The sequence below is a fragment of the Trichoplusia ni genome, chromosome 6, assembly GCF_003590095.1.
Source record: "Trichoplusia ni isolate ovarian cell line Hi5 chromosome 6, tn1, whole genome shotgun sequence".
NCBI classification, from domain to species: Eukaryota; Metazoa; Arthropoda; class Insecta; order Lepidoptera; family Noctuidae; genus Trichoplusia; species Trichoplusia ni.
The window spans coordinates 4,113,570-4,140,305 of NC_039483.1; the positions used below are offsets into that span (position 1 = coordinate 4,113,570).

General features: G+C 36.2%; 3 protein-coding genes across 4 annotated transcripts; all 3 read left to right on the plus strand.

Annotated features, from left to right (window-relative positions):
- The first annotated feature begins 75 nt into the window (after nucleotides 1-75).
- On the plus strand, nucleotides 76-21,670 carry LOC113494877 (phosphatidylinositide phosphatase SAC2-like). 2 transcript variants are annotated; one of them, XM_026873386.1, is made up of 18 exons: nucleotides 76-172; nucleotides 354-739; nucleotides 2,512-2,796; nucleotides 3,213-3,397; nucleotides 5,563-5,674; nucleotides 6,513-6,585; nucleotides 6,809-7,001; nucleotides 7,448-7,613; nucleotides 8,043-8,204; nucleotides 8,468-8,538; nucleotides 10,069-10,207; nucleotides 10,634-10,761; nucleotides 11,019-11,190; nucleotides 12,115-12,277; nucleotides 12,533-12,639; nucleotides 14,420-14,534; nucleotides 15,412-16,208; nucleotides 16,603-21,670. In XM_026873386.1, the coding sequence occupies exons 1-18, from the start codon at nucleotides 76-78 to the stop codon at nucleotides 16,702-16,704; spliced, it is 3,453 nt and encodes a 1,150-aa protein (XP_026729187.1). In that variant the 3' UTR covers nucleotides 16,705-21,670. The 2 variants fall into 2 exon arrangements, with proteins under 2 accessions (XP_026729187.1, XP_026729189.1); XM_026873388.1 differs by having other exon boundaries at nucleotides 10,069-10,192.
- Nucleotides 21,671-21,751: 81 nt separating this feature from the next.
- Nucleotides 21,752-24,224, plus strand: LOC113494890. Its single transcript, XM_026873404.1, has 2 exons — nucleotides 21,752-23,358; nucleotides 23,712-24,224. Exons 1-2 carry the CDS (start codon nucleotides 23,017-23,019, stop codon nucleotides 24,195-24,197), a joined length of 828 nt encoding a protein of 275 aa, XP_026729205.1. The 5' UTR covers nucleotides 21,752-23,016; the 3' UTR covers nucleotides 24,198-24,224.
- A 107-nt stretch (nucleotides 24,225-24,331) lies between these two features.
- LOC113494879 (zinc finger protein 39-like) lies at nucleotides 24,332-26,714 on the plus strand. The gene has a single exon (XM_026873391.1). The coding sequence runs from the start codon at nucleotides 24,833-24,835 to the stop codon at nucleotides 26,525-26,527; it is 1,695 nt and encodes a 564-aa protein (XP_026729192.1). The 5' UTR covers nucleotides 24,332-24,832; the 3' UTR covers nucleotides 26,528-26,714.
- The last annotated feature ends 22 nt before the right edge of the window (nucleotides 26,715-26,736 follow it).

Below are 26,736 nucleotides of genomic sequence, written 5' to 3' on the forward strand. Positions count from 1 at the left end.
AGTGCAAAATACAACAATAATAAACACGATGAAATTAAATCGAAACATAGTGAACGTGTAATAAATCAAGACAAAATGGAATTATTTCGATCAGAATTGTATTACATATTCGTCAGAAATGAATCAAGTTTATGGTGGAACAGAATTACAGGGGCATTTTCTGTTCGATCAGGTGAATAATAAAAATCTTTTAAATTTTTTGGCAACTGCATTTATTATTTGACCTAGATTTCCTTGTAATAAAATTGAAGATTAATCATATTAAGACAATAAAATTAGTATTCTAACTTAATAACTGTAATTATAATTGATTAAATTATCATATAAAACTTGGTGTAAATTCTTTGTTTTAGCATGGGATCTGTCGGATATTGAGGATATCGAGTGCTTAGGGATAACTGATGGTATAATAGGCAAAGTCGAGCACTCCAATATATTCGAGCCTCGACTAATGATTATAAAAGAGAGTGCACCAGTGGGCACAATATATTTTCACCACACAATCTATAAAATCAAGTCAATATGCTTTTTGAACATGGGGCAAGCGAACCAGGAGGTGGACTTGAGTCCTTGCACGAAGCACGGGTCCCTGAACTCTGTGTCGAGTTCCAACAAATCATTGAACAAGAAGATGGGGGCTAGACTGTTTGAGAATTCAGCTTTCTTGAATAAAACTGTTGGTGCTGTGAAGAATGTCAGTAATACGATCAAGACAACGACACAGCAAGCTGCTACTCAGGTACATACACAATACTATATTACATAACAGGACATAGCAAGACTATGGTATCCGTAGGCATTGGCTATGCCAGTTTAGATTTCAATTCATCCTCCTTAAATGCCTAAAGTTCTTCTGAGTTTACATAATCTTTCATTGTAGTTATAATAAAGGAATTTCAGTACCTAGTGAAAAGCATTAACAAATGCTGAATATATTACTTTAGTTACATGAATAGGAATGGAATATAGTGTTACTCATTAATAAGGAAAATATGTTGGTGAATAATATGTAATCAATTTTTTGTTCATATCTACATAAAAACAATTGATAACACAAACTTAAGATTACTCTGAAATATTTTTGATGAAACAAAATATTGTTTAATAAATACTGAGAGTTTTATCCTGCATAGTAAGGAAAATGCTATCAAATACCAATAAGAAATGTACTATAAATGACAATGTTTTGTTATGTTCTGTTGGATGGAAACGATAGAGTTGGAAATTCAAACATTTGTTTTTTTTCTCAGAGCCTATTTTGTGAAGTTACTAACTTAACACTAAACAAATCAAAAATAAATATTTCAATATAATTTTAAAAAACCTATTTAAATATGTACTCTATTGTTGTCAATTTACAATACAGTTTGTAACACTGATTTAGTAGATCAATAAAATATAACAAACTTATTTCCTTCCACATAATAGCATACAATGTTTTATTACAACTAATTTTATACTTATACTATGTACACATAAGATTTAAATTACAATGAATCCTGAATGCTTTGGTTCATTTATTGATGTTTATAAATCTTCTGTTGCCTTGACATAAGGTTTAAATTGCGGTAAATTATTCTTCATCATATGAAACAACTGAATAATTTAGGTTTTATAAATATAGGCAAGTCTCACATCCTTTATTACATTGATATAAGGTTCAAATTTGCAATGATTTATATCTTCTATACAGTAAAGAGACCTCAGTGTCTGAGTCATGCGCAGGAAATGTTAATTATATATAATATGACTTTATCTGCTATACAATATGTAAATTATAATATTGAAAGGGTGATTGACAGTACTTTAGTATAAATTTAAAATGTTTTGTTAATTTTATGTTCAGGATTTGATGTGAATTGTTTTAATCCATTACAATACAATATCTAGTTATCGAGATCACAGTGTGTTTTTTTTAAATGATAGGTACTTTTTATAATATAACTCAGTTTGAAGATTATTTTGATGATATTTTATCTTATATGTTGAGCTTACAATATCTCCACTTGCTTGTAACAAATTCATAGGTTCTCATTAAAAAAGGATTTTGCTCTCATGGAGAAGAAATCAAGTCTCTGTATTGCGACGATTTGAGTCGCCATAAAATACCATGAGTGGCATACCATATTAAATCATGGTGCTTGTAAAAGTATCTCCAACTGGCGGTGGTTAAAGTTTACATTAATAATAAGAGTAAATCACACTGCCAATTATGTTATAAACAAAATGTTTCCTTCCTCGTCATACTGCCAATTTAGGTTTCCCTACTTAAGTATTTTAAACGCAAAAGACAGATTTATTTGAGAGTTAGTTACGCTCTTTCTTATCCCGTAGTAAAAGCACTTAAGCAACCGTAAAGGGTGGATGATCCTGGTTGCATTGCCTTGTAATTTAAATAAAAAGTACTACATAATAACTCAACTTGAATTAATGACTTTTTAAATAGCTCATGTACTAACAACTAAACAACAATTATTGAACCAAAAATTAACTATTCATTTTTACACACAGGTAAAACAGACAGTCAAAAAGCAACGAGATCCGAAAATAGCCGAGCGTTTTGAGAAACGTCTGACGGACGAATTACACAAGATATTTGACGACTCCGAGAGTTTCTATTACTCTAGAACGCTGGACATTACCAACTCCTTACAAAGGCAGTATGAGATTGAGAAGATCTTGGAGTCGGAAGCTGGGACAGGGAAACCGGTTGTGGACATCACGAAGTGGTGGAAGCATGTTGATGACAGATTCTTCTGGAACAAACATATGCTGAAGGATATTATTGCGCTTGGTGTAAGTTTATTTCGCTCTTGGAATAATATTAATATGCTTACAGGTGACACAACATCTCTGCCAAGATAATTTTTCATTAATGCATAAATTATAATACACTACTAATATATAAATTTAAATAATTTAATTGAATTAATCTGTTGCGTATCGATCCGAATTTCATATTTTTAATAGTAGTTCAACTGGAATAAATGTTAATAACGATATTTATTCAATCACATATGAAAAGAATGTTTGAAAAAATTCTTAAATACTTTCTTCAGAAGCTGTAAATGTTATTTCACACACATCTAGCATTATTCTGAATTAATTAATATTTACTTGTAGCACCAAAATCAAAGGAAATGTCAGTGGTTGCCGCTCTTTGATGTGAACTATCTAAAACTCATAAAAAATTACCCCTCATACCTACACAGAGTCCGGACAGCGACCAATGGATCTTGCCCATCATCCAGGGCTACGTGCACCTCTCTCAGATAGCGGTGGAGCCGGCAGACAGCAACCCCCTCAACACTGAGTCGCTGAACAACGCCAGTTCCTGTGACGAGACCTTCACACTAGGCGTCATATCTAGACGGTCTAGATATCAGGCTGGGACTAGGTAAGATAGACTTGGATTTTGTCTTCTTTATTTCGTTAAGTAATAAAGGAAAGGGGATACTAATGTTGTTTTTAATAAAGGTTTATTTACGCGTATTTATCGAGATCTCCCGTCTAGTTTCGGAATCAACCGGCACCCTTAAATCGTGAGCTGACGGGGCGCTGGGGTTGCGAGTCGAGTAAATAAATAATTATGTGATAAATATTTATGTATCATTATATGATTAGCCTCACGAAAGTTAATAAGATGCAAGAAGAGTACTCTGAAAAAAAAGCAATACCTGGACATTTATGTGACTTTGAACCAGTCAATCAATCAGCGCTACCCGTGTTTTCCTCAAAACTTAATAAGTCGAACCCGACAAATGTCCCCAGTTTTCAATGGAATACTATCTATTTTCAGTTTTGTGGACCAATGTATTAACATAAGTTTTATATTTGCTGTATTTAATAATTATAAATAAATAATAAAAACTAAATATATCAAGAATTACACTTTATATAATGAAATTAAACTTTTTATGAAATAAAATGTACACTAACTTGAGGCTCTGATTAACAATAGAGAGTGAATCTAGATAAAAATGTTTATCTTACCACAACATATGAGAACGTCACACGATGTGAAAATTGCGTGTATTATGTAACGCTAATTATTTAATTGATGCGGCTTGCTCTACAAAACACCGCGGTAATGAGTTAAATTAGTTTTCGTGTTACACTATGAGTTATATGGCACGTGAGTAATTATTATGATCGTAGTAGCATGGTGTTGTTCAAGATATGCGAATTTGAATCTTAATTTATTCAGATAAAAGTGATTTTCGCTTAAAAGGTCTGCTATGATTTATGATCGATTGGAAATCGAAAATAGGGCGTAATGTTAGTTGTTTTTGTAATATACTCTTTTTCTCGTTGGATATCTTGCTAGAATGAAACCGCCGTGTTTCTTTCCCGGGAATCCGGGGACGTATTAGCTACAAATAAAGCAATTTATCCATGTATTTTAAAGTAACGAGAAATTATTTTAGACTATTTATTTCCTCATCAGAACATACATTGTTAATTGAAGACTGTAATTATATTTTTTATGAAGAAAGTTATAAAAACCATTCATTTCGTTGTAAAATGAAAGCGGAACGAAACCACATCAGTGAATTGAAAGTATTGTTATGTAATTGCAAGGATACGCCCATTTTTTACTTGTTATACATTTTTGCCGGGCCGAAGAACTTAAGAAGGCTTTCGGGAATCCAGTTTTTCCAAAACCAAATTTTATTAATCATTTGTCAGAGATAGAGAGACATTAAAATTTTCTCGTCGGATAAATTGAGTATAATATTAGATAAGAACAAAATATTTTATCAACACATTAGCAATGTTAAATGAAGAGTCAGTTAAATGTAGTTTACTCTAGATAACATGGTTTTCGATGTAAAAGATAATATAGATTATGATGTAAATAAGGAAGGTAGTGCTGGAAAAACAGGGATTAGGCGGATGTATTATGCTGATAGATGTATAACAAGCAAAGTCAATAATACCAACTGATTATGAAAATATCGATTAATTTTCGCGTATTAGCAGATCCTTGCAAAGTCAAGTTCAAGGGGAATTAAATTACTCGAAAATCCACGGTCGCAAAACAAATGAGTGCTCTCAAATCGTATTTGAGCTAATTATACTAATGAGGAACGATCCAATATGATCAAAGAAAAATCAGACAGGCTTTCATCCAATCGACGGGGGTTGCATTTCGGTTGTGACGAGTGTGACCCCAGTATGAGGCGAGGAGGCCGACGCTCTTTACACGTCGGTCTCCAAAAACAAACGCGAAAGCGAGCCGCCGGCCCTACTCAACGGCCGTACAATACCATGTAATTCCACGTGCTGGTACCAACGCGGCTGATGTCCCACGGCGGTTAGGTGTAGTCAGTAAGAGTCTGACATTACTCGTTCTCTCTCCCGAGAGGGCAGGTGTCCATGAGGATTCCTCGGCCACAACAAAAAAAAAGCCTATCATCTAGTAAATCTTCGTGGATTCTTCATTACTCGTACTAAACAACGCCATATGCGATAACATTCATCAAAAGACCTACGTACTAGTTTTATTCTGGAACCAGAGCTCTCAATAAAATCAATGCTTTAAATACACTTTCCTTCTAGGTACAATCGTCGTGGTATAGAACCAGGCGGGAAGGTCGCGAACTACGTGGAGACCGAGCAAATAGTCTCCATCATATGCTCGGACAGCATCCATCGAGCTTCGTTCGTTCAGGTAAACATTTTTGACAGATTTTAGACGTAGCTCAAATGGTAGAGCTCTCGTTTAGCGTGCGAGAGGTGCCAGGATCGATACCCGGTACCTCCAAGAGTGGTTATGCATTTTTCGCGGTAGTCTGCGAATTCGTTCCCGTTTGGCTCCCGGCTGAAGGGAACGGAATAACATTCCGGTGTTTTTAGCCAGTAAGAGTTCGGCGCACCCTTTCGCCTTCCCCAAGGCGAAGGAATTCCATGAGGACTTCCATCGGGTCAAAAAAAATGTACACAGCGTGTATTATACTTAGTATACTTGTCACAATCCAAACAGTTACGCAGTGTGGTAGACGTGGTAGTACACCATCTGAGCTGGTATGAGTAGCCATTGAGTAGCCACAGTAAACTTCATTTCATTTGTCCTATTGTAAAGTCGAATATTTTTGATAACGAATTACTATACTCAGCATTCTTTTAAATACCGTTATTTTATTCGTTCACGTAGTATTCACGGTCTGTTAGTTTTTGCAAACGTAACGGTTTTATTTCACTAAATCGTTGTTCAATTTACCGTATTATGGTGACAGCTAAGTTTTAATTTACTGACATATAAATGGACCCTTTCTTTAAACACAGATATGTACAGGTGGCAATCTCTGCAATGCAATATATTCAACGTGACAGTTTTATAGTAACGCAGGAAGACTGTTAACCAAGTAAATATCAAACTATGTCAAAACCATTGTCAAAACGTATTCTTTCTGGGACACCTTAACGTCTCAGAGACTAGAATGATTACGAAAGACATCTGCGAAAGTATTTAAGTTAATTTGATTTTGAATTTAAACCTTTCTCTATAGGTACGCGGCTCAGTACCTATATTTTGGAGTCAACCGGAGTACAAATTCCGACCCCCGCCGCGTCTAGACCGAAGTAAGTAATTTAAAAGTTTATTCCATAATTTACTACCTAATTAATGACGAATATTTTTAATAAATAATAATAACAGCATAAATGAACCACATCTGATCTCTCTTATTCTAACTAATGACCAATATTCTTGCTAGTTGTTAACAGTATTTTACTTTGGTTAAAGATGTTAAGTGGTAGGTCCCCTGATTCTTTAGGTAACAATAAATACTTATGCTATGTTTAGCGGAAGACGACTCACAAACCGCCTTCGCCAAGCATTTCACTGAAGAGCTCAAAACATACAAGCAAGTCTGCATCGTGAACCTGGTCGACCAGCAGGGTCGTGAGCGTATCATATGGGAGGCTTACGGCAACCATGTCCTGAAGTACAATAGTCCAGATATTATATATGCTACGTTCGATTTTCATGAGTATTGGTGAGTTTTTATTGTATGTATGCTTTAGGTTTCTGTCTATAAATTGAAAATGTTGTTCATCCTTCATTCTCATTTATTAATTGATGCCGTTTAAGTAGGTTTTTTTTTCGACCTTTTTCTTCAAATAAATACCTCGCTTGACCAAATTTTCGCGCGCTATGGATTTATTTTTTTAGTGTATTTTTATTGTTTAAATTGGTGAAATGTCTTAAATTTACCGCAATTAATAGATTCCGGTACGTGCGTAACTATAACAATTAATTCGATATTCGATTATGCCTTTCTCGCTTTAAGAATCCAAGGAAAACAATTTGCATCTTTTTGGAACTCTATATACCGCAATTTACTAAAATGAGAAAGGTGGATGTCCGATCTCATAGAGTAAACTTCCGAAGTAACAACCCTTTTAAATAACACTAGAATAAATTAGTAATTTTCCTCCCCAGCCGCGGCATGCACTATGAAAACGTGAGTATATTGATCAACGCGCTGGCGGACGTGATTGGTGAGATGCGGTTCTGTTGGCGGGATGACAGAGGTCTGATATGCACTCAGAACGGCGTCTTCAGGGTCAACTGTATCGATTGTCTCGATAGGACTAATGTGGTGCAGGTATGTAAAGACTTTTATAACATGATTGTTTATGAATAAGGAACTTGATGGACTATTTAATTTTTATTTAGCTAGTAAGAATTGTTTCTTAACCTTTTTTCGTTTATAAAGTGACCTTTCATACAGTTATCTGCCTGTAGTCTTAGTTAAATATTTTGTATGAATGGCTATTTTTTTTTGTATGTGACATTCGAATTTTGACCAGGCTATACTTTCGGCTTTGATTCCTAGAAAGTATCATCTTGACAGTTTTGTGCAACTGGTTACTGGCTACTGGTGGTGGGCTCACTTTTCTGCTCGTAGGCTCTAATTAGGCCTATTGAGCGTCGGATGGTTTTGTGAAAATAACTATACGAACCTCAGCCACCAATTCAGTACTATTCAAAACCATAGAAACCAGATCATTTAACTAACTTTATTATAACACAGACGGCAATAGCCAAGTACGTGCTAGAGCTGCAGCTATGCCGGCTCGGGCTGGGCACTCCTGGCTGCGGGCTGCCGATCTCCTTACGGCAAGCTTTCCTCACCATGTGGGCTGATAACGGGGATGTCATATCACGGCAGTATGCTGGCACTAAGGCGCTAAAGGTAAGTACGAAACTTATTTAGAGGCTTATTTAGACAATCCGATGAATGTCAGTTTTGAATTTAAACTTGCACTTCGACTCGCTTCGTTTAAGTAATATGCTGAAAATGTTAGAGTCTTTAGTCTCTATCTTTCTTCTTCTTTCATTTACTGGTTACCTCTTATGAGCACCTCAAGTCAAAGAGACGAGACTAACGACGCCTACTGAGCATGCATTTGAACTTTTTACTGTCGAGGATGTTAATAAATATCTCCTTGCCTACAGGGTGATTACACAAGAACTGGCGAGAGAAAGTTCACGGGACTAATGAAAGATGGCGTCGCATCCGCAAACAGGTAACATTAAATTCTAAAACTATATCCTCCCTTTTACAGGTAACAAAACGACAACCTTTTTCCAGATTCATCATCTGTAATTTTAATGACAAGATAACCCAATGCGCGATAGACATTTTACTCGGACAGCAAGTCAATATGGCGACTATAGAAACATTCGATAGTATTTGGTGCAATTTTAAAACTGCCTCAAAGATGTTGTTGCAAAATATGGACAGTGAACAAGCGAAACTTGAAATGATGCCAAGTTACTTTGGACATACATTAACCAGTGAATTGGTTGGCGCCGAGATCGCTTACGGAATGGGGAGGTCAGTTTTTTATTAGCTTGGCTCTGTATATTGGCACACATAGTACCTTGGCCCAATGTCTTTTCTCCACTTGACATATAGCACGAAATTTTGTGACCAGTATTGGATCAAACATTTGGAACAAAGTTTGACTGGTAACATACTGATCTTAACCTCAAAACTATTTGGCTGATATTATTTGCTTATTGGAGTTTAAAATTGTACCATACTTTTTTTTCCTTTCGTAGGAATTCCTTTTGTAGTAAGCTTAGCCGAATCTCAAATGGTTGTGGCAACTTTAGGTAAAAATTGGAGCCAATGTGTGGAGCTAATAGCTATTAGAATTTGAACCTTACTAACAAGTCGTTCTGCTTTTTTGACCTCCTCTCCGTATGTGGCACGTCTATCTTAAACCGATGCTTTAGTTTTATCTTATGTATACTAAAGTCTTATTTATTTTCGTATACTCCTGCAATAATATGATGTCATCTTAACACCCTGTTCTGCTGTTAAAAGACTAATTATCAGAATTAGCAATACTTCTGTTTTGATGAGTAGCACTAGCCTTTTCTTGTTATATTTAGTACTATATTACTTAAAGTTTTAATACATAAAATATGCTACGGACGAATGTGAAAAGACCTGGTTCTCGATAAAACCATGACAAATGTTTTTCTTAAACAGATATTTGAGCCTACTTTTTTCCAAGGTGAAACGCTAATGTCTTCAACCCACGTCGAGGGCACGGCGTGGGGATACGTCGGACTTCCACCGACTAAAAATACCCCGTGCCTCTTCTACTGCTTTAGCCAGAGTCACGGGATCGCTCGCGCATACTCTGCGCGACTCTGGCTGGCTCTAGTCTTTTGTACTCCTTCTCAAGGGATAGGTGTAAAAAGCCCACTCCTCATAAAAACGGATGCGCAGGACGACGCGTCCGTCTCTTTTTTGGCCCGACCTTACGGGGAGCCTACCCCTACGTTATTATATTATCACAGTTTTGAAAGAGAATCCGCTTTTGTAGTCCGCTGACAGGTTTCCACAACTATAATATTATTTTAAATGGGACTGGAGCGCCACATAATATGCTCGTCATTCCTACTCCATTACGCCTGGATCTGCAATAAAACAAACGAATACCACCAATACACTTTAGGTTAAATTAAACTACTTAATTATTTGTCCGCATAATTTTGTTAATTGATATCCTCCCTGCAAATCCCAACCTACCTTGTTCCAGGTACTACCTGTCCACCTTCAAGGACGCCCTCAGGCAGGTAGCCATCGACGTGATGACGGGCGAGTCGCGCTCCATCCCCGACCAGCTGATCGTGCCCGACGGCGCGCGTTGCACGTCCGTCAAGGTTATCAGCTTTAATGTGCGTGCATGGCTAGCTTGTTGACTGCCGGTTTATTTTTATTTTGTTTTAGACTTTTATTTGGTAATGCGTACCATTTTTAGCAGATTCAGTCCTGATATTTTTTATTTTTCTATTCCTTTTATTTGATACTTTTGTAAACTCCTTTACGCTTTAAGATGCTCTAACCCCTTTTCCTTCATATTCGTGATATAGGTTACATATTAGCGTATTCTTTTGCGCATTTTTTCTCCATCCCACTTGTTTACTTTATTATCGGGTATACCAATTTTTTCCTGCTTTTTGTTAAGCGAAAAAGCAAAACCTCAATGACCACAATTTGATTTTTCGCTTGTTTTCATTAAAATGTATTCCCGCTACTGCCTCTACACTTGAAAAATGTTCATATATTTGATGACACCATACTAAAAGTGAATATGTTAATAGGATACAGCTGAGCCGGATACGGCGGCAATGGCGCAGCACGTCAAGTCCTTGATAGACGATTGTAAGAAGCTTCTTGTTGATACGGAACCTGTGCTCGGCTCTTGGGGATTGATAGATGCAGATCCTAAGTGAGTCATTCTTACTTTATAGATTAACGGTTTAGCCCCCAAGCCCTTTAAGAACTATCCCAAATAGCGTCTGTTTTTCATAAGGTTGTGTGTGTTCATGTAACACGAACTCTAACACAGATATCCAATTAGCTCCGAAATTATCAGACCTCGAATTGTATTTATTCAACATATCCACAGGCCAAACGCAAAACGGGCGCGTGTAGTCTGAATGCAGCTTACTTTTAAGCCGTACTAAACTATTTATTTGTCATCAGTACTGGCGACCCTCAGGAATCGGAAATGGACAGCGTGCTAGTACTGACGAGCGAGGCCTACTACGTGGCGGACTACGACGAGACGTCGGACCGCTTGCTGGGCGTGCAGCGCGTGCCTCTGGCTGACGTCACTGCCATCGAGCTCGGACCCTTCGACGCTAACGTTACTACAGTGAGTACATACAAACGGACAGATATAGTTTTAGATGATTCTAACATATTTCAGCGAGCCCTCAGATTGGGTGATTTACACATCGACCTAAGTCGCAATGACAGTCGGATCCTAAAGCATCTACGAAGACCTAAATAAGGAGTATCGTGTTGCTCTGGTGATTGATTTGAGGAGGTCAAGTCTCTTCAAGTCTCTCTCATCGAGTAAAATATCGGTACTTAGCTGCAACTAGAAAAAAGCTAGGGTGATGATGATATTTACTTTGAACCGTGTGAGAAGCGAATTCTTATCCTGAACAATGTGATAATATTGCTGCCGGTGCCTGTAAAATTAACTATTTATCTATTGCCAAAGCAACAAATCAGAGCTGTAATCAGTTGATCACAGAAGTTACCAATTACGACCCTATAATGCCATTTGACAGACGGCTAACACATTTTTGACATGAAACTTCTTATAAATAATAAATAAAATAAATAAATAAATGCGAACAACATCACATACATTGTTCTGAACCCAAAGTAAGTTGCTAAAGTACTTGTGTTATGGAATTCAGATACAACGAAGGTACCACAAACACCCAGACCCGAGACAATGTAGAAATGTGAATTTTTACATTGACCCGACCGGGGATCGAACCCGGGACCTCAGAGCTAGCGACACCTTGAAACCGGTGCATACGCCACTCGACCACGGAGGTCGTCAACGACATATGCGACTCTCAACAAGGTTTCGTTAAACGCTATTATAGTGGCGGCCCGGGTTGTGACATCACTATTTCGTTTAACGATCAACGCTCTTGAAAAGTAGGGATAGAAAGAGACAGAGCCAAAATGAATGCGTGGCATTCGATGTCATTTCCACATTACGTTAATTACGAACTTTTTCGTACACTAATCGATACTCACTTAATTCCTTGTTCAGATTTTCAGTGTAGGCCGTAAGAGTGGTTCGGAGCCTATCTACTGCATCCGCATCAACTACACGAGCGGCGGCGAGGCGGGCTACTTCCATATGTTCCGGTCTACCTCGCTGCGGTTCTTCAATAATATGGCTGTCGTCATCAATACTAAGGATGAGATGATTGGTGAGTTCATATTGCTCTATACATTATCTGTCTTGTAGTTCAAAATAAATTGCTCAAATCGCAGCGAATGGAAATTCGCGTGACGTCACTTCCATCTTTCCCTTTCTTATTGTGACAATGTGGGTTGGTCTTCAGCTCTGCTGATCTATCACCACCTATCTAACACCCAGGATGGTTTAATATTAGCCAGTTTGCTGAATTATATTCTAGGAGAGGATAAAAATTAAGTTATAATTAAATTCTTCACATTCACAGAATCTTTGCACTCGATCTGCGAATCGCTGATGGTAGCTCGCGACGTCGCTAAACTACCGCCCATACCGTTCCACGATGGAGTCAAGTTGGAGAAGAGGAAATCAAAGGTACTATCATTTATTTTCTATTTAATATTTTCTAACGGCCGCTTTCTATATTCGATCCCGAATCTAAGATTCCGATCAATCCAGATTTTACTCAATCCCTCGATTGAGCTTGAATCTGCATTTCATTAATCGATCTCGTCTCGAAATCCATCGAAAAAAAACGGATAGATCGCCCTGCTAAACGTTTTGTTTTACGCATGTGCAGAAAAAGTACTTCAGCGATTATTAATGAGTAAAATGGTGACTTTTTTCTTAAAGCTTATCTATTTTATGTATAATCACTAGAAAGTGCACAAAATACAAAAATAAATGATTGGGAAGTCGTAGCGGTAAAATTCTGTAATTCTACCTCAAGATTAGAAAAAGCATAAACGACAATAAACGTTTATTGACCAGCAACGGAACGTCAGTCAATCCAAAAGTTGTCAGTCAGTTTGACATTAACATAATATATTTTAAAATCGCAAGTTTATTTGTTGTTTGTGTTTCCGATGTCTCAGTTATAGAATAGAATACAGCGGCAATATTCGAGCGCATTCAGAATAAGTTCACGCGCCATCTGTCCAAGAAACTGTATAGGGTGTATCCGTTCTACCTACTCATGGATCCCACTCTGTTTGTTCTGAGTATGGTTGGCAATGATCAACTGTATATGAGACGGGAGTTTGCACTGGTCGTCTTCTTGGTGAAGGTGATTCGTGGAGTGGACAATCACCCAGAAGTATTGCAGCGCTTGAGCGTGTGTACCGGACCCCTTCGTGTGGCGGCGGCGAAGCCCGCACCTTCAGAGAGAACAAATTTGCTCGCCAAAGCACCTCTTACAAGAGCTCTCCACACCACCAACTTCTTCAAAATCAGACTGACGTGTTTATGTGTTTTTAATAATGTAATGTGTTGCAATTTTTGTTCAGTTTAAGTTCTAAGTTGTCGCAATAGGGTAAACCCTGTAATGATACTTCATGGTTTTAAATAAATAAATCAAAACGAGAATATTATAATCGTTATCTATTGATTCCAGTATTACAGATATTGGTAAAAGTGTACAAAAACTATAATACCGAAAGAAAAAAAGTTTAAGCGTCAGCTTATGCTTAGCAATCCATAAGAATTACTGAGCGCTGGTCTTCAGCTTAAATCCTTGACCCCCGTTTACAAGTAAAGTACAGAAAAAAAAAACAGCCACTCGATACATCACAATCACAATTACAAATTTTGAGGACAGATTTTGTTCGTCTTCGCTGTCACTACTATCCCAGTCCGATAGCTGAGCTAATACTTCAAGATCGCTATCACTATCACTTGAAAATATTTCCATTTTCACAGATTTCTCAGTACAATCCGTAAAAATTTGGGGATCGCGATTATAGATCAAAAACGTCGAAAATCGATTTGTCAAAACCAGAGATCGGTTATAGAAAACGCATAACTGTCACTTTCATATAAATACCAATCTAAAATCTCGATCCGCCCTCCCAAAGATAGATTGAAGAAAAAGATCGAGAAAACGATCCATGGATCGGTTATAGAAACACTAAAAGTTGAGAATGGATTCAAATGTCAATCTCGATCCGTAAATTAGGGATTGAGATCGAATATAGAAAGCGGCCGTTAGTCAGCTTTATAAAGCCATTTTTCTATTTTCGTGATGGTACAATGACAGTTTCTTCTTCTTCTTGCTTCTTTTTTCTTCTTTTGCCGGTACTTTTGTACTTAAGTCAACTTATCGCGGTTTATGGCTTTAAATAATTTATTTGTTTTTATAAATCATGTTTGTGTATAGGTACACCCTGGTCAGAGCAGTACCCGTTCATCCCTGTATCTCGATTTGTCGAAGCTACCGACTTTGACTAGAAACGTCAGTGAGACTCAACTCGTAGCTGACATCAGGAGTGTTGGTAAGTTTATATAATAATAAGAGTTCACTAGTAGTTATATTTCGTCTAGTATTTAATTTTTTTGCATGTCCTATCTTTAACACATCACTCGGCTAGTGGTATCTAATTATGAACGAGGATATAAGACTGCTGAGATTTGCGCTGAAGAATTATCTTATATAACCTTTATTCCTGGAAACAAGAAACAAAGCTATCGGCGGAAGGGGCTAAAACCAGCGGAAAGCTTCACCTCCCAACCTGGGACCATAAGGAAATGCAAACTACCGCCATAATCTATCCTTTCCAACCCAATCATGCCTCCTCCCCTCGTCACCTTTTACTGCAACTAGGAATGCAGTAACTTTAACTACACCATATAGTCATACACCCTTCCCTTTCCTAATCTCTCCTCGTCCCTTGCAAACAGCCGGCTGCTTGACACCTCACCCCCCCTCTACACTAACGTACACACAGCTAGCTTACCCACCCTCCCGCCCCGCTCCCAGACGGGCCGCGCGTGTCGGGCGCGGCGGCGGTCCGCGACCAGCTGGTGCGCATCGTGTCGCGCCCCGCCATGCACATGCACAGGCACGTCGTGGCCACCGCCAGCGACTGGCTGTCGCACTCCGCCCAACAGACCGTTAGTTAACAACGATACAATGATATCTGCAACAGTATTCTCATGTATTTTGCGTAATTTATTAATTGTCAGATAGTATTTAGTAAGAATTCGTAGCGAACGAATTACATCTACTAATAGAACAATAAATAGATTTAGAAGCCTGTGCAAGGCTAGGTAAGTTCTATTGGTTCTTACTTTTCATACGTATTAGCGAAATCCTTTCATATGATCAACAAGAGGTACATTGTTTATTGAGATAACCCATCTAAATTCCAGGATCAAAAGCCCTGACGAACATGTCGGAGCAATTTAGCAAGTTGAACAAACTGAGTCACTCGCTAAACGCGCGCGCCCGCCCCAGCTTACAGTTGAAATTCGACCAGAGCGCCTCCCGGACCAAGAAGATATTCACCCTCGGACAGAACAAGGACAACAAGAAGAAGGGCAGCCTCTCCGACGGCATGAGCTCGGACTACTCGTCAGACGACGAAAACAGAACGAATATCTTCGAACCGACCTTAGACAACTTCGAGAACACACAACACTACATCGGCAAGCCCGGACAGAAGAGCGAAACTGAGAACGACTGCGAACTCATACAGAACCCGTTATACTCCTCCAAGATCGAGCCGAACGATCCGCAAGTCTTTATTCCCTCGGAAATAGTGACTAATATTGATAAACAAGCGTCGAAGACGCCAAGCAACGTGAATAAGATAAACCCGTTTAATATAGACGCGTCTAAAACTCCTGAGATACATGTGGACAGTGCTTTTCCTAAACCAGCTCCTCCAAACTCATTGATGCTGGCTCAGAAGCTATCGCACAGTTCAAACGAGCTACATTTTGATGACTGTCAGTCTGAAGGGGTCAATTTCCACGTCCGTTCAAACTCTCAGCACGAGATCACTCTGAACATTGCTCAGTCGCACAGCGAGTCAGCTATCAGGCAGTTCAAGAACCTCGCCAGTCCAGTCTCGAGTTCCACTAAAGATATGGTGCTGTCACCGCTCACGAAGTTGGCTAAGGGCGTGCAGAATTTGGGCGCTAATTTAGATCCGAGAAAGATTAAGGTTAGCTTTGACTTTCTTATGTTTGTGTACTAGCTGTTGCTCGCGGCTTCTCCCGCATAAATTTCGGTTATAGCTTCAATACTATACCCTGCCTTGACGCAGTTTCATAAAAAGTATGCTGTATGTTATCAAGATTGTCAGCTACGAAATTCTCACTTTTACAAACTGTCAAAACGTTTATAATTCTGAGTTTTCCATAATCGGAATGAATGTTTATTGCCCATTTTAACATTCATTGGCCATGTCTGAGTGTCGAAATATACGAAGTACTTTGAAGTTTGTGGAAGTAAATGGATATTCAGTTATAAAAAGATTGAATATAAAAATCATCAGGGTACCTGTAGAGTAACAATAATAAAAACATTAACATCATAAAAAAAATGTTTATTCTCAGGGCGCGCCAGCAGTGAAGCAAGTAACAGAACAGCAGTACGAAGAACACAGAAAGTTGCAAGAGAAATGGCGCGGATGCAACACTCGGCTGGTCGCACTCTAATACCAGTGTTGCCAACAAGCTAGAGTTGCCAGGTGAAAATACTTCTGTTCATTTACCCAAGAAAGCCGCATACCCAGTGATATAATTTTATTTTTTATTTAATTTATTGATATCTCTTTTTGTGTGCACAATTTTGTATATTTATGGCGTAGACTTAGTCTGCATTGTACAGTTGGATTTATAGAACGTATTACGAGTTTTCAAACCTTACAGTATTGGTAAACTAATTGGAGTTAGTTTACAAAGTATAATGATATATACGAATAGTTTGCAGGGTTATAAAGGTTCGATCCTTTAGTATTAGGGAATGATATTAGGGCAATTATTGTTAATCTACCTCTGTGTTTGTCCCTATTTAAGAATCTTCCTAAATATACGTTTCCGTGGGTTGTGGCCGATACGATAAACGACAGAGAATGGTAACTATGACGCCGTGTCCTGCCACAGGCGCGTGCATTTACCGCTGCTTATGAAAATAATATTATCGCAGTTGTTGATACGTGATAGCACACTTAACAGTCTATCGCCGTAGTGGCGGCCGCCATCCACAGAAATTCACCTTAAATCTCCAATCACACAAGGATATTTTCTAACAATTATCACGACAATCGAATATATTTCGTCGCTGTTTATCCATGACCTTTTTATACGTATTAATCGAACAGCTTTTTAATAATGTTGGTATTTTCGAGCACTTATTAACTATGAACTATCAGCTACAATTAATTTATTAACGTTTTTTATAGAATTGTAATTCATATTCAACCAATACCTGATAAAGAATGCTTTACTTTATTTTTGTGTCATCTTCATACTAATTAGATTGATTTAAAAACAAAAAAAAAACTGTCTATTTTTGCATATACGCTTGAGACGAATATAATGTAATTTGTTTAATATACCTTGAATAACGCTAATATTATGATATAATACTGGGCGAAGTCATTTTTTTTATAATTTAATTTCACTGTGATTTTATTCCGAAATATGAAAGCTAACAAAATAGTAGATATTTAAATTCTAAGACGTTTTCTTATCAGGAATTGGTGGAATTATATGCTATTAAAGCTTTCGATGTTACTTTTAGATCTATATATAGTCTATATTTATACTAAAATAGCTCAAATTCTAGGATGAGATGTCTGTTCTAAAGCTGTATTGTACTGATTAGATATTTTGACGGTTTATAGCTGATAGTTTTTAGAAGAACGTTTCTGCTAACTTTATATTGAATGCGAATTGATGTTTATATAATTATGTGACATAAACCCTGGACAGATTTACAGAATTTGTTAATACTTTTAACTGTTATTAAAACTGTTTTTTTACACGTATGTTGGATAAAAGATTTTTTTTCTGTAGTGTAAAATAAAATATTACTTTGATTGGCAACACTGAATTATTAACTGCAGTAGTGTACAATGTTGCCAAAAAACAAAATTTCCCCAACTTTATGGGTATTTCTTTTTTGTAGTAAACAACTAAGTCCTTTTGGTTTTGGACAGGGTTTTTGCTACATGAAAAAATAATTGCGCTGTTTCTCTACTTTTATAAAAATTGACATTCCTAACATTTAATTATAGTAATACGATTAAGGCCTCATATAGAATTCGGTAGAAACATTAAATTCAATCAGAATACATTGCGTAGTACATATAGTGTTGTATGCATTTAGAATAAAATTGTTAGTACATTGCAAGCGATGCATGTTAAACCGTATCTCGAAAAGAAAGTATTATTTCTTCAATTTACTAGCACCACCATTTACATTAGAAATGTTTATTCCAAATTTTAAAGAAAGACATTAAATACCCACCAATTTAGTACCTACATGATTATATAAAGAAGTTTCTATGTGAAATGGAATTGTTACCAACGTTCATTACTTGATAACGAAAGAAAACTATTTTAATGATGTGATGTAACTTGTTAAGTCTTTGGGACTTTAAATTAAGAGCGAGATAGAAATATAAAACATGCTAATATAAAGAAATGAATGATGGTAGAAAAAGAGACGGCAATAAATTTACACCTTTCAGAAAGACTTCGTGATAACAGTTGGTAACAAGTCCAAACATTAAAATGTTGTACCAAATATGTAACCATAGCTTACGTTTGTTTAGGATAACTCGTCTAATTATAACACAGTATTATATTAATCATATTTATGTGTATATACCGTCTATAATGATCGTGGCTTCCATAGAAATATATTGATGTTAGATTGTACTGGGAACTGTTGAAAAGAAACGATTCATGAAAGATAATATGGGAAAGATTGACAAAGAAAAAAGAATTACAGTTCAACAATACGGATGAACGGAACAACAGTACGGATGATGCTTTTGTGGAAGCGGGACAGAGCTATACTCAGAGTAAAGCGCTTTCTCATTTCCACAATAGCTTGGCTTGATTTAAGAACATAGTAAATTCTCCGGGGAAAATTGTAATTGTTGCATGTCAAGACTAAAATTGCGGATAGAACGAAAAGTATTTGCGTCCTTTTTATATAAAATACGAAAATTCATAGATAAAAAGTGATGCTTGTTGATACCAAATTAACCGCAAAGCTTCGAAAGCCTTATTCCCAAAAATGTTATTGTACAAGTATTATTAAAATTATATTGTCTGTCAATAATAGTGTAGCCACTACAATAATACAATTAGCGGTACATAAGCATGCCATAAGCAAAAAAATGCAATTATAGTCTGTACGATCTTGCATGGTTGGGATGGCACTTAACAATCATTATTGCTATAAAGTAAAAATTAATAATTAAACTCTGTTAAAACAGGAGTAAGGCGTGGTGACCATAACTCGGTTATCCGTGCATTCATCTTAACATGCAGGCGTCAGGCGTGAATGTTCATCATACCAAAAAGGAGGACAAACATTTGTGTTATCCACGAATACTTCTTCTGAGATTGGGTGTCTTTGTGCATGTAACTTTGATGGATTCAAGTCCTTAGTGAGAAAGTCGTTAAAATTAAGATTAGCTCACAGTGTGATCATACAGCCAACTGGAGCTTGAATACATAAATAGCAATCTTTGCAACTGATTTATTCATTAAACACCTGTAGTAATTACTAATTACTCATCGGACCATGCCAGAAAGTTGAGACCTAAAACTCATCTATTTCTTTACCCTGTCTAGTCCATTTAATCTCTGTTCACAATTAAAACTATTTATTCTACCATTTTAGTATATTTTTTGAATATTTTAAGAACTATATATACTTTCATGAAGTGCTTAGATAATCTATACGAAATGCAAATAACTGCCAGTGTATTATGAAATTAAATCGCATTCACTAGTTTTTATTATAGTTATAGATATGCACCAATTATTAGACAAATGTTATTAATATATTTCGACCGTTTGTAACGTAGTCATAAAATTAGTTTTAGTTCTATTTTCGTAGAAATGTTAATGCAATAATTGATGTCTACCTATTCTATTTCCGATGTTTATAAATAAATTTGACGTACTAGTTCCATTGATGTTGAATATGAAAAATTATTAATTGCACGAAGAAACTATTAATATTAGGACACATATACAAAAAAGAATGTTTTTTCGTAATATCCATATTAAAATTTCAAAATATTCCCTTATATCATCATTCGAAATGACAAATTTAAGAATATTACGTAAACTGTCGCAAATTTATTAGTTACAATTACAAAAAAAAGTGAGAATAAAATAGTATTTTGAGTAATTCCATTTAGTGTAATGTTTATAATAAATTAGTTAAGTTTAATGTTGTACGTGGCTAAGGTTTCTCTTTAATTTAATACATTATGTTTTTAATATTGACATTTTACGTATTGAATAAAGCTCGCTACCTCGCCGCGCAATAGAAACTCGAAAAATAACTGGCATGGCAACACCATAACCTGTTTTTGGTGTTGCCATATAATGCAACAGAATAACAAGAATTAAACGTTAAGGTTAGGGCGTCGCGTGGCTTTGTGTGTTTGGACATGCGTTGTGTTAGAGAGTAGCTCGTAGGATTTTAAATCAGCTTTATATTCAAAGGAATAAATATTATAACAATAATATAGCAAAATCGATATTAAGGCATCGCTTACAGCTTAAAAATACCTGATAATATAGGGACAGTGTAAATTAAAAAGTTATTAGACAAGGTGAAAAATTTCGTGCGTGTTATAATACACTACAGAGCCCGCAGCCGCAGCTCTGTATCACAAGATGAAATTGAAACACCCCCGACGGTCACTTCCACGATTTTTTTATGGCTCGACATGATTTTTATTAAACATGTCTAAGAGCACTCGCACATAATTCACCTTCAATACAGGACAAACTAAATTGAAATCGCTTAATCCGTTCGGAAGCTATGGTGTACAGATAGACACGTCACACTTATAACATCCCTCTTATTGCGTCGTAGGCTAAAAAATGTAACATCATCGTGGGCAATGTATCGCAACACGCAGGAATTTCTCGTCTCATCTAAAATTGTATCTGTCTAACCATTAATTCGATGTTTTAGGATGTAGATAAAGTACGTAGTTACGAGAAATACTGCTTTTATAAAATCCTACTGGAACGCGTACAAAGCTGTTGTAATTGTAATTAGCTTGTTAAATATACATCAGAGCATTCTAGGTCAATTCTTAGTTGTTGGTAGTATGTTTGCTAGTACAAATTGTTTGTCACACTTTATATCGATTAATTTATTTATGTATCAAACTGATTTTTGCCACTAAACTATTTTTTTATTCTGTGGCAACATTGTAAGGATTGATTTGTAACATTAAATGATATATTTTAAATACAGTATTTTGAGATACATCTATAATCTTACAGTAAGTTATCAAGACACTTATAACAAAAGCTGTATCGAACTATTAGTTTTGTCTGTGATTTATTTATGTCCTACATAATGTTTTGGTTATTATTTATTTTTTGAACATGAATAAATAATGCTTTTGACGAAGTACCTGCTGTTTTATTTTTGTATGAAAGCTCGTCAATACCTCGATAGCTTTTACCCTGTCTCACTGTTGGTCAAAGGCCTGCCGTAGACTACCCGTAATACTAGCGGTAGCTCTCGCCCGAATTTTGCATACGCCTGCATTACGGCATGTCGTTTCTTGCCAACTTACACACGTCGACGGACCAATGTTGCTGAATTTGCGACGAAGTCTCGTATGCGTGGATGCTGGCCCATTCGTCGTCAATTTAAACATTGTCTACTAATAGACCATTTTTAGTATTGATTGCCCGTATTGTCTCCATATAACGTAACGAAAACGTAGTTTTACAGTATAAGTTTGATGTATTCGTAACATTTAAATGCGTGGTCTAAAAAATAACAACTCACATATTTTATTATTATACTATACTATATATTATTATACCCCGTCTGGCTTCGGTCCCTACCGAACTCATTAATCATGAGTTAACGCGGTGATCCTGGTCGGGCAATCCCGATAAATTTTATTCGCGTGACTAAACTGTGAGTTAAAACCTAATTACTTACATAGTTTTTCAAGTGATTTTCTATACCTTCTTAAAGACATTAGTGCATTATTTTTGTTTATTCAACTATTATTTGTTAACGTAATAAGGTTGGGTTATCGCACATGGCGAAGTTATTAAATGCTTATAACATTTTAGCTAATTCCATCTATTATATAAAAAAACAGAAAAAAAGACTTGTGATTACCCATTTAGGTGGTATTTGCAAGTAAGTAAACCTTTTATATAAATATAAGGGTACAAAACGTAAGGTAAGGTAAAGGTTGTCAAGTTCAAACCGAATGCCATAAAAACACTCAGTAAGCAAAAAGCGAGGAGTGAATCAGTAACAGCAATATTGGCGACAGGCGCCGTCACGACTAAGTGTTTCGTTTCCAATAACAACGTAATTAAAAAGTTTTTGACTAACAAAAATTTTTTTGATGCATTCAATTGATAAAAAACTGTTCCAGCTTAACATAGAATCTAAATTTGACCTGAATTAGTACCGTTTTGCCCCTCACTAGTTGCTCTACTCTTCGTCCTGTCAAAACTCAAAAGGTAGAAAAGAGCCGCGTATTTATGCTAAATCGAGATCGCGATCCGCGATCAAAATCAATGACCGCGGTCCACAGGCAAAATTATGATGCTTGAAGTAGATATACGGAGTAATGCATCTAATCTTAAAATTTAAAGACGTTTTGAAGTCCAGATTGCGATCAGCTGATCCTAATCAAGATTGAACGTGCGTCAGATCGTGCCAGTCCTCAGTATACGCTGTGCGTTCGCCGTACATTGAGTTAAACGATAGTTACAGACGATATGTCGCCGATGGAGCCGGCGAATTCCTCTGCCCGAACACAATTAGAGGAAGACTTTATTACGCAGTTACAGACTTTACCCGAACTATGGCAAGCGCAGCATAAACATTACACCAACAAATATAAAAGACAAGCTGGATACAAAAAGTTACTTGAAATACTTAAAAAAATCAAGCCACAGGCGACTGTAGATGATGTGCGCAAGAAAATAAACAGCCTCAGATCCAACTACAGGCGCGAACTAAGGAAATCATGTATTGATGAATTTTATACACCAAAAGCAAAAAGCTTCAAACTGTTAAGTTTTTTAAATACTTCCGAGGAGCTAAATTCTAGTCATCAGGTGATATTTTATTAATTTACATGTTAACTTTAAATTCGTAGTCATATTGCCATTTTTTTAATTCATATATTTATTGATTAAAGCAAATAATATAAAATACCTGTCAGTCCTGTCACTGTCAGTCAAAATCAGGAACCAGTAAATTTTTTTCGAGCATTGGCTACAGAGCCATCAGCTTGCTGTAAATTTTGATAATTTCATTATCAGTGCGTAGATAAAAAAAAGTGTACATATATTTAAAAGTAGTTTATTGATAGGTCCAAAATGAACGAATGATCTAAACATTTTCTATACAAGTTATTGCTTCACGTATAAAGTTGAAAATGCGAAATTATCAATTTTAACTATTTCAGAATCAACAGTTTTTAGGAGTAACTGGGGGCAATAACGCTGGCAGTAGTCAAGAAAATTTGAACGAACCAGCAAACCCAGCGCCAGAAACATCATTTTCTTCAATCAGTCAAGTTGTTCAGCCACCTAAAAATATATTTAAAGAAAACGAGCTAATAGATCGAGCTAGCTTATTTATGGCTCAAACGAGTCTGCAATCACAGAAATTGTTTCAAGGAACTAAAACAAGTCATTCACTAGCATTGATTTGGGCTGAAAAGCTGGATAACTTACATCCTCAACAAAGATTCTTTGCAGAAAAAGCGATACACGACATTTTATTTGAAGCAGGGTTGGGAACTCTTCACAGATATTCAGTTAAAATTAATGAACCTGAGATGAAAGTTACGTCAGTTCATTGTAAAGCTTCTCCCTTATTTACACAAGACGACTCTTCGCCCTCCTACTCAGTTCCGAATTCACCTACTCCCTCTGACATGCAGCCCTAATTATTTGATTGCAGAAAATAAATCTAATATAATAATATGTTTATACATCATTTCAGTAATATTATAATTTTATTTCAGTTGCTAGACTTTTCAGTCCTTTAAATAGATTTTATTAATATATCATATTATTTATTTGCATTCCACAATGTTTACACAGATGTTACAAAATGGGTTAGAGCATTTGTGGACCCTGCAGGGCACAGCAAATTAATCTTATATCTAAAATTATTTAAACAATATAAATAATAATTTTATGATGACATTCTGTGATCAAAGATTCAAGATCATGACCAAAACGCCTAGGTAATGTATAATACATTTTTGATCAGCAGAATAAGTCGATTCAAGCTGACTACTCACCGAATTACGATAATTAATTTTTTGGTTAATTCTGATTGGTATAGGACTGACAATTTTTCTGCAAATTAATTCACTTCGATTTTTACTGAACGCACCACTCTGAGAAAAGCTCTGTGGAGGATTCTTATTACCTACACTAACACTATCTGTCAATGTCAAACTCAGTTATTGAAAGTCAAAAATTATCAAACGGAGATCTTTACTTATTTACCACTCTGTTTTGCAGTTAAAAGCTATCAGGAGAAAAGCATTTTACTCTTAATTCTGCGGCAACCATGCGGACGCGTAATAAGTTACGATCCAGGAACTCAACAGTATCTCAAGAAGCAGTAATAATTGACCAAAGAAACTCGCCGGGAAAATGTAGAGTGTGCTTAGATGATGGAGATATACCAATTTTCGGTTCAAAAGATATATCTAATGATGTAGCAGAGTTCGGAAAGATCAAAATCAATGCAAATGATAACTTCCCAAAGTACTTATGCGAAGCTTGTTATACTTTACTCGAAGCTGCAATCTTGTTTAGGAAAACCGCGAAACAAGCCAATGCATTTCTAAAGAAAAATCCCTGGAAGATCCCATCGTCGGCAGCGTCTGATGATTCTAATTATATAAATGAAAACGAACCTGAAATAAAGCGAGAGTATCTTGAGTTGGATAACACCTCTGAATCTGAACTTGACGACTTTGATAAACTAAGGCTTAAAATTGAGTCGGAAGATGAAACCATTGATTACCTTGCTCTAGCTAACAATCATATGGATATGTCAGTTAAGTCAGAGGATGGTAGTGTAGGATACCGGTCTGCTTCTGAAGCAGATACTCAAGAAACAAATTATATGGAGCACTCTCAATTAGAGGACATTGATGAATCAAAAAATGATGAAGATGAAACTGTTGCTGATCCAGATAGTGAAATGATTATGATTATAGTTTCTGACAAAGATAAACAAAATCAGATTACACCAATATGTGAAAAATGCAACACTAGTTTTGATAACATAGATGACCTTTTGCAGCACATTGAGAAAACTCATCCGAAACCGGGCCCAGATGAGAGAGAATGTGATATTTGTCGTAATGTGGTCAAAAGGAATTTATATAAAGTACATTTAAAAGAGCACAGAGAAAAGTATCAAGAGAAACATATTAAAAAGTATGGTAAAGTTGAATGTGAAATATGCAATAAGAAAATTAGTAAAGCATATTATAAATACCATATTAAAATGCATGGAACTGCTGAAGAACAAGCTGAAAGGACTATGGAATGTACAATATGTAAAAAATCCTTTGGTGCACACTACTTTAATGACCATATGAAAAGGGTACATGATAAGAAAATGAAGCACACAAAACAATCATCTCAGAAACCAGTGCCCAAAGAGGTTTCACCGAAGAATGTAAAAAAAACTAAATGTCCAGTGTGTGACAAAAAAGTAAAAGAAAGTGAATATAAACAACATTTAGCAAAACACGGCGGTCCATTGCGACGTTACATTTGTGACAAATGTGGAAAAGTATTCAAACATCCGTCTGCATTCCGAACTCATTACATGACACATGGTACTGAACTGAAATACAAATGCCAGTTTTGTCCCTACAGAGGCTTGCATCAAGGCCTCCTTAAGATCCATGTTCGGACCCACACAGGGGACTACAACTACAAATGTACGGAGTGTCCCGCAAAGTTCATAACAAAGAGTAACTTGTCCAAACATATTCAACGGCACAAGGGACAATGTAACTACAAGTGTGAAATTTGTAATAAAGGATTTTACTCTAAACGTGATCTAAACAAACACAACAATATAGTACATTTGAAGTTACGGAATCATGTTTGCGAGTCCTGCGGAAAAGTTTTTGGACACAGAGATAATATGTTGAGTCACCAACTGAAAGTTCATAAACGTGAAAAGATTATCACGAAAGGCAGAATGCCTTCATACCTTAAGACGGAAGAACAGTTGTAAAATAATAGTCATTAAACATTAGGCATTTGTGGTTTGTTTATCTGTAGTTTCTATGAATACTACAGGCAAAAAAAAGATTTGACTACATGTACGCTCAAGTGCATGTTTTCTTAAATCGTAAGGCATTGTGCACATATTTTTTTAATAATAGTAATTATGTAATAATAAAACCTTTTGATAATACAGAGTATATATTTTAATGCCACACA

Excerpts from the sequence above, each read along its gene's own strand:
- LOC113494877 (XM_026873386.1), top strand. The coding sequence starts at position 76 with ATGGAATTATTTCGATCAGAATTGTATTACATATTCGTCAGAAATGAA. Across the intron at positions 5,675-6,512 it reads ATCGAGCTTCGTTCGTTCAG|GTACGCGGCTCAGTACCTAT; the intron begins GTAAACATTTTT and ends CTTTCTCTATAG. Across the intron at positions 6,586-6,808 it reads CCCGCCGCGTCTAGACCGAA|CGGAAGACGACTCACAAACC; the intron begins GTAAGTAATTTA and ends TGCTATGTTTAG.
- LOC113494890 (XM_026873404.1), top strand. The coding sequence starts at position 23,017 with ATGTCGCCGATGGAGCCGGCGAATTCCTCTGCCCGAACACAATTAGAG. Across the intron at positions 23,359-23,711 it reads AGCTAAATTCTAGTCATCAG|AATCAACAGTTTTTAGGAGT; the intron begins GTGATATTTTAT and ends TAACTATTTCAG.
- LOC113494879 (XM_026873391.1), top strand. The coding sequence starts at position 24,833 with ATGCGGACGCGTAATAAGTTACGATCCAGGAACTCAACAGTATCTCAA.